Genomic DNA, 17,495 nt, shown 5'->3' on the forward strand with positions numbered 1-17,495 from the left:
GCCTGTCACCAGGAAAATCTACCATAAGATATGGCGTAAATATCTTTATTGGTGTGAATCCAAGAGTTACTCATGGAGTAAGGTTAGGATTCCTAGGATATTGTCCTTTCTCCAAGAGGGTTTGGACAAAGGGCTTATCAGCTAGTTCTTTAAGAGGACAGATCTCTGCTCTATCTATTGTTTTGCACAAGCGTCTGGCAGAAGTTCCAGACGTCCAGGCATTTTGTCAGGCTTTGGTTAGGATTAAGCCTGTGTTTAAAACTGTTGCTCCCCGTGGAGCTTAAACTTGGTTCTTAAAGTTCTTCAGGGAGTTCCGTTTGAACCCCTTCATTCCATTGATATTAAACTTTTATCTTGGAAAGTTCTGTTTTTGATGGCTATTTCCTCGGCTCGAAGAGTCTCTGAGTTATCTGCCTTACATTGTGATTCTCCTTATCTGATTTTTCATTCAGACAAGGTAGTTCTGCGTACCAAACCTGGGTTTTTACCTAAGGTGGTTTCTAACAGGAATATCAATCAAGAGATTGTTGTTCCATCATTGTGTCCTAATCCTTCTTCAAAGAAGGAACGTCTTTTGCATAATCTGGACGTAGTCCGTGCCTTGAAGTTTTACTTACAGGCTACTAAAGATTTTCGGCAAACATCTGCCCTGTTTGTCGTTTACTCTGGACAGAGGAGAGGTCAAAAAGCTTCGGCAACCTCTCTCTCCTTTTGGCTTCTGAGCATAATACGCTTAGCCTATGAGACTGCTGGACAGCAGCCCCCTGAAAGGATTACAGCTCATTCTACTAGAGCTGTGGCTTCCACCTGGGCCTTTAAAAATGAGGCCTCTGTTGAACAGATTTGCAAGGCTGCGACTTGGTCTTCGCTTCACACCTTTTAGAAATTTTACAAATTTGACACTTTTGCTTCTTCGGAGGCTGTTTTTGGGCGAAAGGTTCTACAGGCAGTGGTTCCTTCCGTTTAAGTTCCTGCCTTGTCCCTCCCATCATCCGTGTACTTTAGCTTTGGTATTGGTATCCCACAAGTAATGGATGATCCGTGGACTGGATACACTTAACAAGAGAAAACATAATTTATGCTTACCTGATAAATTTATTTCTCTTGTAGTGTATCCAGTCCACGTCCCGCCCTGTCCTTTTTAAGGCAGGTCTAAATTTTAATTAAACTACAGTCACCACTGCACCCTATGGTTTCTCCTTTCTCGTCTTGTTTCGGTCGAATGACTGGATATGGCAGTGAGGGGAGGAGCTATATAGCAGCTCTGCTGTGGGTGATCCTCTTGCAACTTCCTGTTGGGAAGGAGAATATCCCACAAGTAATGGATGATCCGTGGACTGGATACACTACAAGAGAAATAAATTTATCAGGTAAGCATAAATTATGTTTTTTCTAGTCGGTTTCAGATCTGAAACCTATGGGAGTGATTGTAGCAGTTCCTTTGCAGGAACTGGGGGTGGCATTTTAGTCAAATCTCTTAATTTCCCCCCCCCCCCCCCCCAAAAAAAAAAGAAGGTACTTCCTGACCATTCCTGGATCTGACAACTTTAAATACGTTTGTAAGAATTCCTTCTTTCAAAATGGAAACTATTTGGATTATTCTGCCTTTTGTTCAGCAAGGTCAGTTTATGTCCACAACAGTGTTAATTTTGATGGCAAATTTCGATTTAGTCTTAGTTTTAGTCCTTTGACTAAAATGCCATTTTAGTTTTAGTCGTATTTTAGTCATCTGAATTGTTTTAGTTGACTAAATCTCCAGTAGATTTTAGTTGACTAAATCTCCAGTAGATCTTAGTCGACTAAAATCTAAGGGGTTTAGTTAAAGTGTAATGCATTATTTAAGCATTTCTCTATAATTTCCAAACTCATTATATACTCCAGGAGTAAACATAACAATTGTTATTATTTATGGTATTAAGGTTTAAACGTGCAATACAGACACAGATTTAGCTGTTGTGAGATATAACGTCTTTATTAAACTTAAAATTAAATAAAACCAAATTTCATAAACAAACAGAAATGCAACTTTAAAATATATTTAAAAAATACCCTGTAAACTGTATTGGCTGAAACGCTATTGCACATATTACCCAATATAAAAACTTTAACAATTCTCTGTTAATAATTAAAACACATATGAAATAACTCAACACAAAAAAAGTTTCTGCAGCTAGCACAGGCACAGCATAACTAAAACCCATACTCGTGGGTTATTCTTATTTCTATAGGAAGAGTCAATTGATTGTTTACAGATTTAAAAAAAAATTAGACAACGAAATTAACACTGCTCTAGAATTTCAAAATTAATTATATACTCCTGGAGTAAAGGTTTATTAACCTGTTTTTATTTATGGTATTAAGGTTTGAACATCCAATACAGATTTAACTGTTGTGTTATATAACATGTCTTTATCTTAAAATTAAATTAAACCAAGTTTGGTAAATAAACAAAAGAGCAGTTATTCGATATGGATTGATTATAATGCCTTGCATAAAGTGGTAATTGTGACAGCAAATTTTGATTTAGTTTTAGTCCGTCTTTTGACTAAAATGCCATTTTAGTTTTTTTTAGTCATCAGAATTTCTTTAGTTTTTATTCTCATTTTAGTCGACAAAATTAACATTGGTCCACAATCGATTTAAAGGATTCTTACACTTGGAACATTACCAGTTTCTGAGGTTTGCCTTCCTAGACAAACATTTTCAGTTTGTTGTTCTACCAATTGGTCTGGCTAGAGCTCCAAGAATATTCACAAAAGTTCTGAGTGCCCTATTGTGTCTGATCAGATCTCAGGGTATTGCAGTGTTTTCTTACCTGGACGATATCTTGTTTCAAGCTCCATCTTTACTTTTAGCAGAATCTCCTGTCAACAGACTGTTGTATCTTCAATGACATGGTTGGAGGATCATTTTTTCAAAGAGTTCTTTGGTTCCTCAAACAAATGTAATTTTTGGGGATTTCAAATAGATTGTCTCCATGAGTCTTTCTCTAACAGAGCAGAGACGTTTAAAATTGGTGTCAGCTTTTCTGAACCTTTAGTCTCTCTCTTTTCCCCCTGCTGCTCTTTGTATGAAAGTTATGGGCCACATGATTGCAGCTTCAGATGCAATTTCATTTGATTATTTTCACATAAGGCCTCTTCAGCATTGTATGCTTCGTCAGTGGTGCAGGGATCATATTCGGCTATCTCAAAAGATATTTCTGGATCCCATTACAAGTCAGTCTCTGACTTGCTGGCTGGATCATCAGTTCATTATTCAGGGGGCTTCTTTTGCTAACCCTACCTGGACTGTCATAACTCAGATGCAAGTTTTTCGGGTTGGGGAGCTGTTTAGGGGTGTCTGAGAGCACAGGTAGTTTGGAATCCTCAGGAAGCGAGGTTGCCAATAAAATTTCTAGAAATCATTGCTGTTTTCAGGGCTCTTTAGACTTGGTCTCTGTTGAAAGAGAGTCTCATCTCAGTTTCCAAGCAGACAATGTCACAGCAGTGGCTTATGTCAACTATCAGGGGGAACTCGGTTCCCTAGCCATGAGGGAAGCGTCTCAAATTCTCTCATAGGCAGAAATCCATTCCTGTCTAGTCTCTGCAATTCATATCCTAGGAGTGAACAAATGGGAAGCAGACTTTCCCAGTTGTTAATCTCTACATACAGGGGAATGGTCTCTTCACTAGGATGTGTTCAATCAATGGCTTCTCGTTTGAATATCAAATTTCCCAGATACTTTGCGAGGTCCAGGGACCCTCAGGCAGAGTTTGTGGATGCTCTAGTACCTCCTTGGTCTTTCCAGCTTGCTTATCTGTTTTCACCTCTAGTACTTCTTGCCAGAATGCTCTCCAAGATAAGTCTAGTGAAATCTTCAGTAATCCTGATTGCCTCAGCTTGGCCTCATTGGATTTGGTATGCAGATCTAGTTCAGATGTCCAGCTGCACTCCTTGGCCTCTTCCTCTGCGGTCAGACTTTCTGTCTCAAGGTCAGTTTTTTCCATCCAGATCTCAAGTCTCTGAATTTGGTGGCATGGAAATTGAACGGTTAGCTCTTAGACATAGAGGTTTCTCTGATTCAGTGCTTGAAACCTTAATTCAGGCTTGTAAACCTGTAACTAGGAAGATTTATCATAAGGTCTGGAAGGCCGGTATTTCTTGGTATATAGATCATGGTTTTTACTGGAATTCTTTTAGAATTCCTAGGATTTTGCAGTTGCTACAGGATTGTCTGGATTCTGCCAGTTCTCTGAAGGGGCAGATTTCTTCTCTTTCAGTTTTATTTTATATTCACGGTTTGTTCTGTCTTTGGCCTGTATTAAAGCCTGTGTACAAGCCAATTTCTCCTCTATAGTATCTTAACTTTGTGTTAAGGGTTTTGTAGGTTCCTCCTTTTTAACCGATGCAGTGATCATTGCACAGAATTGTGACTAAATACCTTGCCTTTACAATAGCAAATAGTTATAATTTAAAATTAGTATTTCTTATTAAATAAATAATAAAGTATTAAAACTATTATAATAAATGTAAAATCAAATTTTGTTCCTAATCTCAGAGGTTACTTTCATCTGTCATTGCTCACACTGAAATATCCTAACCTACAAAGACTTTCACTGCTCAGGCAATGTAAGCATTAAACTAGCAGACATCTGTAGGTAAGGTTTTTAGTTTGAATACTATAGCATCCAAAAGGTTAAAGGGACACTCAACGATTATTATTTTTAAATGTAGCCCGATTTTCAACAATATTGCTTTATCATGTAAAAAGACTTACTATGTTCGTTTCTGTAGTTCCAAATGTCTGCCTGCCCCTCCCTTATTTTGTCACAAGTGTCTTCTCGCATCCACTTTTCTATTATACACGCTCCCGCCGTTTGCGCATGCGCAATGTGCCAATTTTCATCAAAGGGGGGGGGGGGACTTTTTCAGCCGGAACAGAAAGTAACTGCTCAGTACACAGCGGTTTCATATGTGAGATGTAGGATTGTGCTTTGCTTGATCAGGACTCTGTCATACTCGTTCACAGACATAGCTGTTCCCAGATTGGACGATAAACACCTATTATATGGTATGTTAATTGTGCAAAAGACTAAATTGCTATTTTATATTTTTATGAATAATCGTTATTTGGAATATTTATTTCATGCAACTATCATGAGTATTCCCGAACCTTGATCAAGCAAAGCACAATCGTAAGTCTTTCATATGAAACCGTTTTGTACTGAGCAGTTACTTTCTGTTCCGGCTGAAAAAAGTCCCCCCTTGACGAAAATCATCTCCATGCGCAAACGCCGGTAGCGTGTACAATAGAAAAGTGGATGCAAGAAGACACTTGTGACGAAATAGGGGAGGGGGCAGGCGGACATTTTGGAACAGAAACGAACATAGTAAGTCTTTTTACATGATAAAGCAATATTGTTGAAAACTGGGCTACATTTAAAAATAATCGTTTTAAACTCTATATATAGGATTTAAAAGCCGTTTTGGGTTGACTGTCCCTTTAAGCAAACCCCCCCCCCCCCCCCCAAAAAAAAAAAACAAAAACTGAAAATGCCAACAAGTTTGTTTCATTCTAGACAGGAGAATCAAATTGTTTATTTGATGTATTCAATAGGTATTTTTTTTTAATAAAATATATTGCTCTTAAAAATGAAATAAATAAAAAATCCTGTTAAACTATTTTTTGTTTTCAATGTAACTTACAAGGTTTAGCGTTAGTTAATTGTATTTTTTTTTTAAATTTCTTGATTCATACAGGGCTTAACATTTTAAACCACTTTACTTCTATTATCAGATTTGTTTAATTCTCTTGGTATCCTTTATTGCAGTATGCACTACAGGGAACTAGCTGAACACATCAGACAAGCCAATGAAAAGAAGAATATTATGTAGCCACCAATCAGCAGCTAGCTCCCAGTAGGGCAGCACCCAGGGGCTTCCTAGGTATGCTTTTCAACAAGGGAAATCAAAAGAAGAAAACAAATTTGATAACAGAAGTAAATTGGAAAGTTTTTTTTTAAAATTGCGCTTTCTATCTGAATAATTAAAGTTTATTTTTGACTTTACTGTCCCTTTAACAACCAGCAAGCAATCTGTCTCTATGGATGAGTTGTACAGAAATATGCATTTCTTGTTTTTATCCAAATCCATTTAAACTTTAAAGTGAATGTAAATTTTGATGCTGAAGTGCCCAGTTTTTAAAAATTCGATCAAAAACAGGGGCACTTTATTGATTATCAAACGGAAACCCTAATTACTAAAGTGTGTCCATTTAAATGGAGTAAAGAATCCCTAAGATACCTAGGAATACAACTTGCGGATAATCACGAAACATTAATCAAACTAAACTATGTCCCGATTAGGAACGCTTTAATAAGATATCTTTCATCCTGGGCCAGGAGAAATCTCTCCTGGCTAGATAGGATTAATTCTATTAAAATGAATGTCTTCCCACGATTGTTGTATATCATGCAAACCCTCCCTATTCCCCTTTCTAATAACTATATTTCGCAGATGCAGCAGTTTTTTCGCTCATTCATTTGGAATAGGCTTGCTCCCAGGATAAATAAACTGTCACGCTCCACCGTCCAAGGAGAACTGGGTGTCCCAGACATTGATTCCTATCGAAGGTCCATATTCCTTCAAAGAATCCTCGATTGGAAAATACATGAAGACCATAAGAGAGAGATTTTTTTAGAAGAAAATCTAAATTTCGACTTTAACCTCCCTTCCATCTGTTGGCAGCCAAAATATCAAATCCTTTATAGACAGATCGGCAACCCAATAACCCAGGAAACAATAAAAATGTGGGATAATACCACTAAAATAAACCCTTACCTTTCTTCCTGCCCAGGCCCACTGGCATCAGTCATACACAATAGTGAGTTCTCTTTACTTTCACTCATTAGAAACCAAGAGGCTTATCCTGATAATGGAGAGGTCTCAATTATGCACCTTATAACCAATGAACAGATGTGCTCACAGTTGGCTGATAGGGGTTACACTTGGGCCACTAGCTGTTTCTCTTACAGAAGGGTTCACCATTATGTCACAACCTATCAACATTATATAAACATTATATAAACATGTCTCGTTCACTAACCAACCTTGAAAAAATGTTTACCTCCACACCCCCTATTACACAGTCTCTCACACATCTATAATATTATCACTCAGCCACCACCAGCCAACTTACCACGCTCCATTGAGGTGTGGGAGGGCGAACGGGGGTGATCATTACACCCCAAACAGCTGCTAACATTTTTCATAATACAAAATCTGCCTCTTAATCAGACTCCATTAGAGAGATAAGTTTCAAAATATTACATTGCTTTTATTTGACTCTGAGGCTTCACAAAACAACCGTTGTGGGCATGTGGGGAGTAATATGAGTCATATGTGGTGGTGGTGCTCTCAGATAAATACCATGTGGCAAAACATAATTGAAGAAATAGAAGGTATTTTTCAAACTATCCTTCCACTGGATCCCTTAGTGTGACTGCTAAATAAGTCACTAAAACTACCCCAGGCCCATTTTAGACCACTGTTAAAAATCATGATAAACAGCCTAAAGGTTCTAGTTACTCAAAACTGGAGATCCACTGAAATCCCCTTCCTAAAACTATGGCATAATAACCTTACAAATTTGATCGAACTGGAAGAATGTGGATCATATTTGTCTGGCAAAAGAGAACAATTTATTGAGCTGCAAAATACATTGGAAAAATATCTTGAAAGCCTAGCGACTTAGATTTCCTCTTGCCCAACGCTTAGTTGTGATTATAATTTACTTTGGTTTCGTTTATATATACGTACATCTACTGTATAATTCTAAAGATATCACACTAACTGTTACATTATTGACATTGAGACACTAATGTTATTGCTTGATTTATATCTGTAAAAAAGGTTAAAATATGAATCCACGATACATGAGTATGATTACTATTAGTCACAAGTTTGCCTTTTATGTAAACAATTAAATGAATGTAACCTGTCTTCTTTGTGATATTATGTACCCATGTATATATTGGATTCTTAATAAAAAGATTTTTTTTTTTTAAAAAAACGGGTGCACTTTAAAATTCATAAAAGTTTACATTTCACTCGTGTTGTGAAAAAATACTTACCTTTTAATCTTGAAAGCCGCTCCAGTTTCCTCCGCCCGTCGCAAAGCCTCTTCCTGGGTCTAAAATGAGGAATCCGGCTTCCTCCAATCACGTTGTTGAATCAGACACTGATTCTCCGGGGGGGGGGGGGGGGGTGTTGGAGGATGACTGATCCATCATTTCTGACGTGCGACGACCGGGGGAAGCTGGAGCGGCTGTCAAGTTTAAAAGATAAGTCTTTTTTCACAACATATGTGAAATGTAAATTTCTCCAACATAGGTGTGTCCGGTCCACGGCGTCATCCTTACTTGTGGGATATTCTCTTCCCCAACAGGAAATGGCAAAGAGCCCAGCAAAGCTGGTCACATGATCCCTCCTAGGCTCCGCCTACCCCAGTCATTCTCTTTGCCGTTGTACAGGCAACATCTCCACGGAGATGGCTTAGAGTTTTTTAGTGTTTAACTGTAGTTTTTCATTATTCAATCAAGAGTTTGTTATTTTCAAATAGTGCTGGTACGTACTATTTACTCAGAAACAGAAAAGAGATGAAGAATTCTGTTTGTATGAGGAAAATGATTTTAGCAACCGTAACTAAAATCCATGGCTGTTCCACACAGGACTGTTGAGAGCAATTAACTTCAGTTGGGGGAACAGTGTGCAGTCTCTTACTGCTTGAGGTATGACACATTCTAACAAGACGATGTAATGCTGGAAGCTGTCATTTTCCCTATGGGATCCGGTAAGCCATGTTTATTACGATTGTAAATAAGGGCTTCACAAGGGCTTATTTAAACTGTAGACTTTTTCTGGGCTAAATCGATTGATTATTAACACATATTTAGCCTTGAGGAATCATTTTATCTGGGTATTTTGATATAATAATATCGGCAGGCACTGTTTTAGACACCTTATTCTTTAGGGGCTTTCCCAAAGCATAGGCAGAGTCTCATTTTCGCGCCGGTGTTGCGCACTTGTTTTTGAGAGGCATGGCATGCAGTCGCATGTGAGAGGAGCTCTGATACTTATAAAAGACTTCTGAAGGCGTCATTTGGTATCGTATTCCCCTTTGGGTTTGGTTGGGTCTCAGCAAAGCAGATACCAGGGACTGTAAAGGGGTTTAAAGCTTAAAACGGCTCCGGTTCCGTTATTTTAAGGGTTAAAGCTTCCAAAATTGGTGTGCAATATTTTCAAAGCTTTAAGACGCTGTGGTGAAAATTTGGTGAATTTTGAACAATTCCTTCATGTTTTTTCGCAATTGCAGTAATAAAGTGTGTTCAGTTTAAAATTTAAAGTGACAGTAACGGTTTTATTTTAAAACGTTTTTTGTACTTTCTGATCAAGTTTATGCCTGTTTAACATGTCTGAACTACCAGATAGACTGTGTTCTGAATGTGGGGAAGCCAGAATTCCTATTCATTTAAATAAATGTGATTTATGTGATAATGACAATGATGCCCAAGATGATTCCTCAAGTGAGGGGAGTAAGCATGGTACTGCATCATTCCCTCCTTCGTCTACACGAGTCTTGCCCACTCAGGAGGCCCCTAGTACATCTAGCGCGCCAATACTCCTTACTATGCAACAATTAACGGCTGTAATGGATAATTCTGTCAAAAACATTTTAGCCAAAATGAACCCTTGTCAGCGTAAGCGTGGCTGCTCTGTTTTAGTTACTGAAGAGCATGACGACGCTGATATTAATATCTCTGAAGGGCCCCTAACCCAGTCTGAGGGGGCCAGGGAGGTTTTGTCTGAGGGAGAAATTACTGATTCAGGGAACATTTCTCAACAGGCTGAACCTGATGTGATTGCATTTACATTTAAGTTGGAACATCTCCGCATTCTGCTTAAGGAGGTATTATCCACTCTGGATGATTGTGACAAGTTGGTCATCCCAGAGAAACTATGTAAAATGGACAAGTTCCTAGAGGTGCCGGGGCTCCCAGAAGCTTTTCCTATACCCAAGCGGGTGGCGGACATTGTTAATAAAGAATGGGAGAGGCCAGGTATTCCTTTCGTCCCTCCCCCCATATTTAAAAAATTGTTTCCTATGGTCGACCCCAGAAAGGACTTATGGCAGACAGTCCCCAAGGTCGAGGGAGCGGTTTCCACTTTAAACAAACGCACCACTATACCCATAGAGGATAGTTGTGCTTTCAAAGATCCTATGGATAAAAAATTAGAAGGTTTGCTTAAAAAGATGTTTGTTCAGCAGGGTTACCTTCTACAACCAATTTCATGCATTGTCCCTGTCGCTACAGCCGCATGTTTCTGGTTCGATGAGCTGCTTAAGGGCGTCGATAGTGACTCTCCTCCTTATGAGGAGATTATGGACAGAATCAATGCTCTCAAATTGGCTAATTCTTTCACTCTAGACGCCACTTTGCAATTGGCTAGGTTAGCGGCTAAGAACTCTGGGTTTGCTATTGTGGCGCGCAGAGCGCTTTGGTTGAAATCTTGGTCGGCTGATGCGTCTTCCAAGAACAAGCTACTTAACATTCCTTTCAAGGGGAAAACGCTGTTTGGTCCTGACTTGAAAGAGATTATCTCTGATATCACTGGGGGTAAGGGCCACGCCCTTCCTCAGGATCGGCCTTTCAAGGCAAAAAATAGACCTAATTTTCGTCCCTTTCGTAGAAACGGACCAGCCCAAGGTGCTACGTCCTCTAAGCAAGAGGGTAATACTTCTCAAGCCAAGCCAGCTTGGAGACCAATGCAAGGCTGGAACAAGGGAAAGCAGGCCAAGAAACCTGCCGCTGCTACCAAGACAGCATGAAATGTTGGCCCCCGATCCGGGACCGGATCTGGTGGGGGGCAGACTCTCTCTCTTCGCTCAGGCTTGGGACAAGAGATGTTCTGGATCCTTGGGCGCTAGAAATAGTCTCCCAAGGGTTATCTTCTGGAATTCAAGGGACTTCCCCCAAGGGGGAGGTTCCACAGGTCTCAGTTGTCTTCAGACCACATAAAAAGACAGGCATTCTTACATTGTGTAGAAGACCTGTTAAAAATGGGAGTGATTCATCCTGTTCCATTAAGAGAACAAGGGATGGGGTTCTACTCCAATCTGTTCATAGTTCCCAAAAAAGAGGGAACGTTCAGACCAATCTTAGATCTCAAGATCTTAAACAAGTTTCTCAAGGTCCATCGTTCAAGATGGAAACCATTCGAACTATTCCTTCCTTCCATCCAGGAAGGTCAATTCATGACCACGGTGGATTTAAAGGATGCGTATCTACATATTCCTATCCACAAGGAACATCATCGGTTCCTAAGGTTCGCATTCCTGGACAAGCATTACCAGTTCGTGGCGCTTCCTTTCGGATTAGCCACTGCTCCAAGGATTTTCACAAAGGTACTAGGGTCCCTTCTAGCTGTGCTAAGACCAAGGGGCATTGCTGTAGTACCTTACTTGGACGACATTCTGATTCAAGCGTCGTCCCTTCCTCAAGCAAAGGCTCACACGGACATTGTCCTGGCCTTTCTCAGATCTCACGGCTGGAAAGTGAACGTGGAAAAGAGTTCTCTATCCCCGTCAACAAGGGTTCCCTTCTTGGGAACAATTATAGACTCCTTAGAAATGAGGATCTTTCTAACAGAGGCCAGAAAAACAAAGCTTCTAGACTCTTGTCGGATACTTCATTCCGTTCCTCTTCCTTCCATAGCTCAGTGCATGGAAGTGATCGGGTTGATGGTAGCGGCGAATGGACATAGGTTCCTTTTGCGCGCATTCATCTAAGACCATTACAACTGTGCATGCTCAGTCAGTGGAATGGGGACTATACAGACTTATCTCCGAAGATACAAGTAAATCAGAGGACCAGAGACTCACTCCGTTGGTGGCTGTCCCTGGACAACCTGTCACAAGGGATGACATTCCGCAGACCAGAGTGGGTCATTGTCACGACCGACGCCAGTCTGATAGGGCTGGGGCGCGGTCTGGGGATCCCTGAAAGCTCAGGGTCTTTGGTCTCGGGAAGAATCTCTTCTACCGATAAATATTCTGGAACTGAGAGCGATATTCAATGCTCTCAAGGCTTGGCCTCAGCTAGCGAGGGCCAAGTTCATACGGTTTCAATCAGACAACATGACAACTGTTGCGTACATCAACCATCAGGGGGGAACAAGGAGTTCCCTAGCGATGGAAGAAGTGACCAAAATCATTCTATGGGCGGAGTCTCACTCCTGCCACCTGTCTGCTATCCACATCCCAGGAGTGGAAAATTGGGAAGCGGATTTTCTGAGTCGTCAGACATTGCATCCGGGGGAGTGGGAACTCCATCCGGAAATCTTTGCCCAAGTCACTCAGCTGTGGGGCATTCCAGACATGGATCTGATGGCCTCTCGTCAGAACTTCAAAGTTCCTTGCTACGGGGCCAGATCCAGGGATCCCAAGGCGGCTCTAGTGGATGCACTAGTAGCACCTTGGACCTTCAAACTAGCTTATGTGTTCCCGCCCTTTCCTCTCATCCCCAGGCTGATAGCCAGGATCAAGCAGGAGAGGGCGTCGGTGATCTTGATAGCTCCTGCGTGGCCACGCAGGACTTGGTATGCAGATCTGGTGAATATGTCATCGGCTCCACCTTGGAAGCTACCTTTGAGACGAGACCTTCTTGTTCAGGGTCCGTTCGAACATCCGAATCTGGTTTCACTCCAGCTGACTGCTTGGAGATTGAACGCTTGATTTTATCGAAGCGAGGATTCTCAGATTCTGTTATCGATACTCTTGTTCAGGCCAGAAAGCCTGTGACTAGAAAGATTTACCACAAAATTTGGAAAAAATATATCTGTTGGTGTGAATCTAAAGGATTCCCTTGGGACAAGGTTAAGATTCCTAGGATCCTATCCTTCCTTCAAGAAGGATTGGAAAAAGGATTATCTGCAAGTTCCCTGAAGGGACAGATTTCTGCCTTGTCGGTATTACTTCACAAAAAAGCTGGCTGCTGTGCCAGATGTTCAAGCCTTTTGTTCAGGCTCTGGTTAGAATCAAGCCTGTTTACAAACCTTTGACTCCTCCTTGGAGTCTCAATTTAGTTCTTTCAGTTCTTCAGGGGGTTCCGTTTGAACCCTTACATTCCGTTGATATTAAGTTATTATCTTGGAAAGTTTTGTTTTTAGTTGCGATTTCTTCTGCTAGAAGAGTCTCAGAATTATCTGCTCTGCAGTGTTCTCCTCCTTATCTGGTGTTCCATGCAGATAAGGTGGTTTTACGTACTAAACCTGGTTTTCTTCCAAAAGTTGTTTCTAACAAAAACATTAACCAGGAGATTATCGTACCTTCTCTGTGTCCGAAAACCAGTTTCAAAGAAGGAACGTTTGTTGCACAATTTGGATGTTGTTCGCGCTCTAAAATTCTATTTAGATGCTACAAAGGATTTTAGACAAACATCTTCTTTGTTTGTTGTTTATTCAGGAAAAAGGAGAGGTCAAAAAGCAACTTCTACCTCTCTCTCTTTTTGGATTAAAAGCATCATCAGATTGGCTTACGAGACTGCCGGACGGCAGCCTCCCGAAAGAATCACAGCTCATTCCACTAGGGCTGTGGCTTCCACATGGGCCTTCAAGAACGAGGCTTCTGTTGATCAGATATGTAGGGCAGCGACTTGGTCTTCACTGCACACTTTTACCAAATTTTACAAGTTTGATACTTTTGCTTCTTCTGAGGCTATTTTTGGGAGAAAGGTTTTGCAAGCCGTGGTGCCTTCCATTTAGGTGACCTGATTTGCTCCCTCCCTTCATCCGTGTCCTAAAGCTTTGGTATTGGTTCCCACAAGTAAGGATGACGCCGTGGACCGGACACACCTATGTTGGAGAAAACAGAATTTATGTTTACCTGATAAATTTCTTTCTCCAACGGTGTGTCCGGTCCACGGCCCGCCCTGGTTTTTTTAATCAGGTCTGATATTTTATTTTCTTTAACTACAGTCACCACGGTACCATATGGTTTCTCCTATGCAAATATTCCTCCTTAACGTCGGTCGAATGACTGGGGTAGGCGGAGCCTAGGAGGGATCATGTGACCAGCTTTGCTGGGCTCTTTGCCATTTCCTGTTGGGGAAGAGAATATCCCACAAGTAAGGATGACGCCGTGGACCGGACACACCGTTGGAGAAAGAAATTTATCAGGTAAACATAAATTCTGTTTTTGATGAATTAAAGTGCCCCTGTTTTTAATCGAATTTTTTAAAACCGGGCATTTTAGCATCAAAATTTACATTCACTTTAAGTTAAAGGGCCATAATAGCAGAAAAATTACATTCTCTAATGGATTAGATCATGTGATTTTTCGACTATTAAAGCCCTTTTAAACTTTTTTTTTTATATAAACATGAACTGTTTACTGAAACCATCAATTCCCTTTACTTTTTTGTTTGCAAACAGTGCCACAGACCTAGCCAGATAAAACCAAATGGAGGGCTTTATGTTGGACACCCTTGTTAAAAAGCAATCTAATCTGTGTTTATAGATTTTCACTGTGCGAGATGTGTATAATTTTTCTATATGCCTCCATGAACAGGTGCTGAAATCCTTGGGAAGTCTGTTCGTATTCTGTTCTCCACGTTGGGTGTTTGCATATTTTATGCCATTGGCTACATGCTGCTGCCGCTGTTTGCGTACTTCATCAGAGGTTGGCGGATACTGCTTCTGACGCTTACAATCCCAGGGATATTCTGCATACCGCTGTGGTGGTGAGTTTTGCATTATGTGTTAACTGAACTGCTGTCTTATGTCTTTGTATTGTAATTTGTATTCTATTTATAAGGGCCTGATATTCAACAACTCTCCAATCAGGTGAGATGATCTAAGACATCTTGTCAACATGGAGTGGTCCCTAAAAAAAAAAGTGTTAGAAACACAAATTTTCATTTAAAAGCTATTTATCTCACTATACAGGACTCTTGATGTGAAGGAGAGACACCTACATTACAATATAAGGTCTAAAAAAGTCCAAATATTTTGCATGATTTCTCTCCATACCGGCAAGCTTTTCAATATAAGACCCTAAGTTGAGAAGAGATTACATACATACATTGCATAACGTTTGTATCTTGCTAAAAATGCTATTCTTTTTAAATGGATATGATTCATTGCTCCTTTAGTGCAAACAAATATGCTAAATCAAAGCATTAAAATAAACAGATTGTGTAAAAAAAAAAAACCCAGCAAACCGCTTACTTGTATTTTTGCAAAATGAGCAGAAAGAATTTCTCAGTGTAGCCACCACCCTTAGGTTAATGGGGGAGCTGACAGTTGTACTCTGCCTCTTCTGAGCATGGGCAAAACAGACTGCCTGTTTCTCTAGTATTCACTGAATAGTAAACAAGCTTATGTTGACATCAAGCTAGGTATGCCTTGTTGTAGAGCTGTGATCAGAAGTAATGAACACTGCACAAAGGAAGTTAAACAAAAATTAAAGGTAAAATACTTTTAAAATGATGAACAATCATTAGAACAATGAAACACTGATTTATATCCCTTTAAGGATCTTTATAATGCCTTCAGTGCTACAACAAAGTAGATATAATACTTGTTTCTTTAAAGAGATATTAAACAGTGCTTTTGCTGTAAAAGAAAGTATGTTAAATCAAAGTAAACGTAAAAAGAAACAGATTGTGTAAAAAAACACACAAAAACAGCAAACAACTTACTTGTTTTCTTGCATAATGAACGCATAATGAAATTCTTATTGTAACCCTGCCCCCAGTGTGATATGGGGGCTAACATCTTTCACTTAATAGTAACCAGCCTAGAAGTTTTATGATATCAGGCTAAGATAAACCTTCCTGCAGAGGCCCCCTCCTCTGCATTTTCACATATTTCACTCAGCAGGATATTTGACAAGCGCTGATTGGCTGTTACATGCGCAGTTATTGTGTGTTATTGTGAGATTTAGGAATTCCAATCAGCGCTTGTCAAATATCCTGCAGATTTGGGGATCTTCGAATATGCCCCTCCTCATTGTAAGGCTGTGACAGGAAGTAAAGGACACTACACACATATGGGGGTGGGTGTAAAATGTATTTAAATAGATGAATAATACATATTGCAATTATTTCTATTAAGTGTAATAAAAAAAACACTAAGCTGTGTCTTATAAGAATGAAGCATACTGTTTAACATCCCTTTAATAATTACTTTGCTGAACAATTACTTTTCTGTACTCATATCATTAGCTTCTGCAGCATGCTTTAAAGGGCCACTGTAAGTAAATATTTTCTATGCCTGTTACTAACTAACTACCCCAAATACGCTTTTTATCAATAGCATTTCATTAACATATCTCTACCGTATATCAGAAATCTTGTCTGCAAATTTAATTGTTTTCCAAACCCACTCCGGGGGTATCCTTTGCTCTGTACCAATCCGCTTACAATACCTAGGTTTCAAAATGGCGCTTTAAACACAAAGTTATTGGTTTAAGTATTTTGAACACGCAGTGCTGAAAATAGTGGGCAGGATAACGTGACATCATCAGCGAATAAAAGATATAACTTTTAGAACGTTATGAAACTTTGTTTTGGAGAAAATATAGGTCAGTAGGTTTTAATTAATGTTTATTAACTTTAATATGTTAGTTGTTTAGCTTAAAAATGATAACAGAAAGTAATCCTTTAAGGGACAGTCGACTCCAAAATGTGTATTGTTTAAAAAGATAGACATTCCCCAGTTTTGCACAGCTAACAGTTATATTAATATACGTTTAACCTCTGTAATTACCTTGTATCTAAACCCCTTTTGACAGCCCCCTAATCAAATGGCTATTTATTAATCCATTAAATTGCATTTTAGCTCGTTAGTGCAGTCATCCACAACCCATGGGGTGAGCACAATGTGATCTATATGGCTCACATGAATTAGCAGTCTCTTGTTGTAAAACGCTAATAAAAAAGCATGTGATAAGAGGTTTAAAGGTTATAAAGTATATTAATATAACAATGTTGGTTGTGCAAAGCTGGGGAATGGGTAGTAAAGGTGTTATCTATCTTTTTAAACAATAACAATTTTGGTGTTGACTGTCCCTTTAAGTGGCACTATTACTTTAAACCCAAATTTTTTCTTTCACAATTCAGATAGAGCATGCAATTTTAAGCAACTTTTTAATTTACTCCTACTATCAATTTTTCTTTGTTCTCATGCTATCTTTATTTGAAAAAGAAGGCTTCTAAGCTAAGGAGCAAGCCAATTTTTGGTTCAGACCCTGGACAGCACCTTTTTATTGGTGCTGTTCAATCAGCAAGGACAACCCAGGTTGTGAACCAAAAATGGGCCGGCTTCTAAACTTACATTCTTGCTTTTCAAATAAAGATAGCAAAAGAATGAAGAAAAATTATAATAGGAGTAAATTCAAAAGTTGCTAAAAATTTGCATGCTCTATCTGAATCATGAAAGAAAACATTTGGGTT

At 39.5% G+C, this 17,495-nt stretch overlaps 1 protein-coding gene across 1 annotated transcript in view; it reads left to right on the top strand.

The window, feature by feature from the left end:
• LOC128663050 (organic cation/carnitine transporter 2) overlaps positions 1 to 17,495 on the top strand; it is a 295,715-nt gene that overhangs the window by 158,394 nt on the left and 119,826 nt on the right. Inside the window, exon 4 of the mRNA XM_053717190.1 lies at positions 14,609 to 14,780. Coding sequence (XP_053573165.1) covers positions 14,609 to 14,780 — 172 coding nt within the window. The remainder of the gene's footprint in view (positions 1 to 14,608; positions 14,781 to 17,495) is intronic.

This window comes from Bombina bombina, chromosome 6 (assembly GCF_027579735.1).
Source record: "Bombina bombina isolate aBomBom1 chromosome 6, aBomBom1.pri, whole genome shotgun sequence".
In the NCBI taxonomy this organism is placed as follows: Eukaryota; Metazoa; Chordata; class Amphibia; order Anura; family Bombinatoridae; genus Bombina; species Bombina bombina.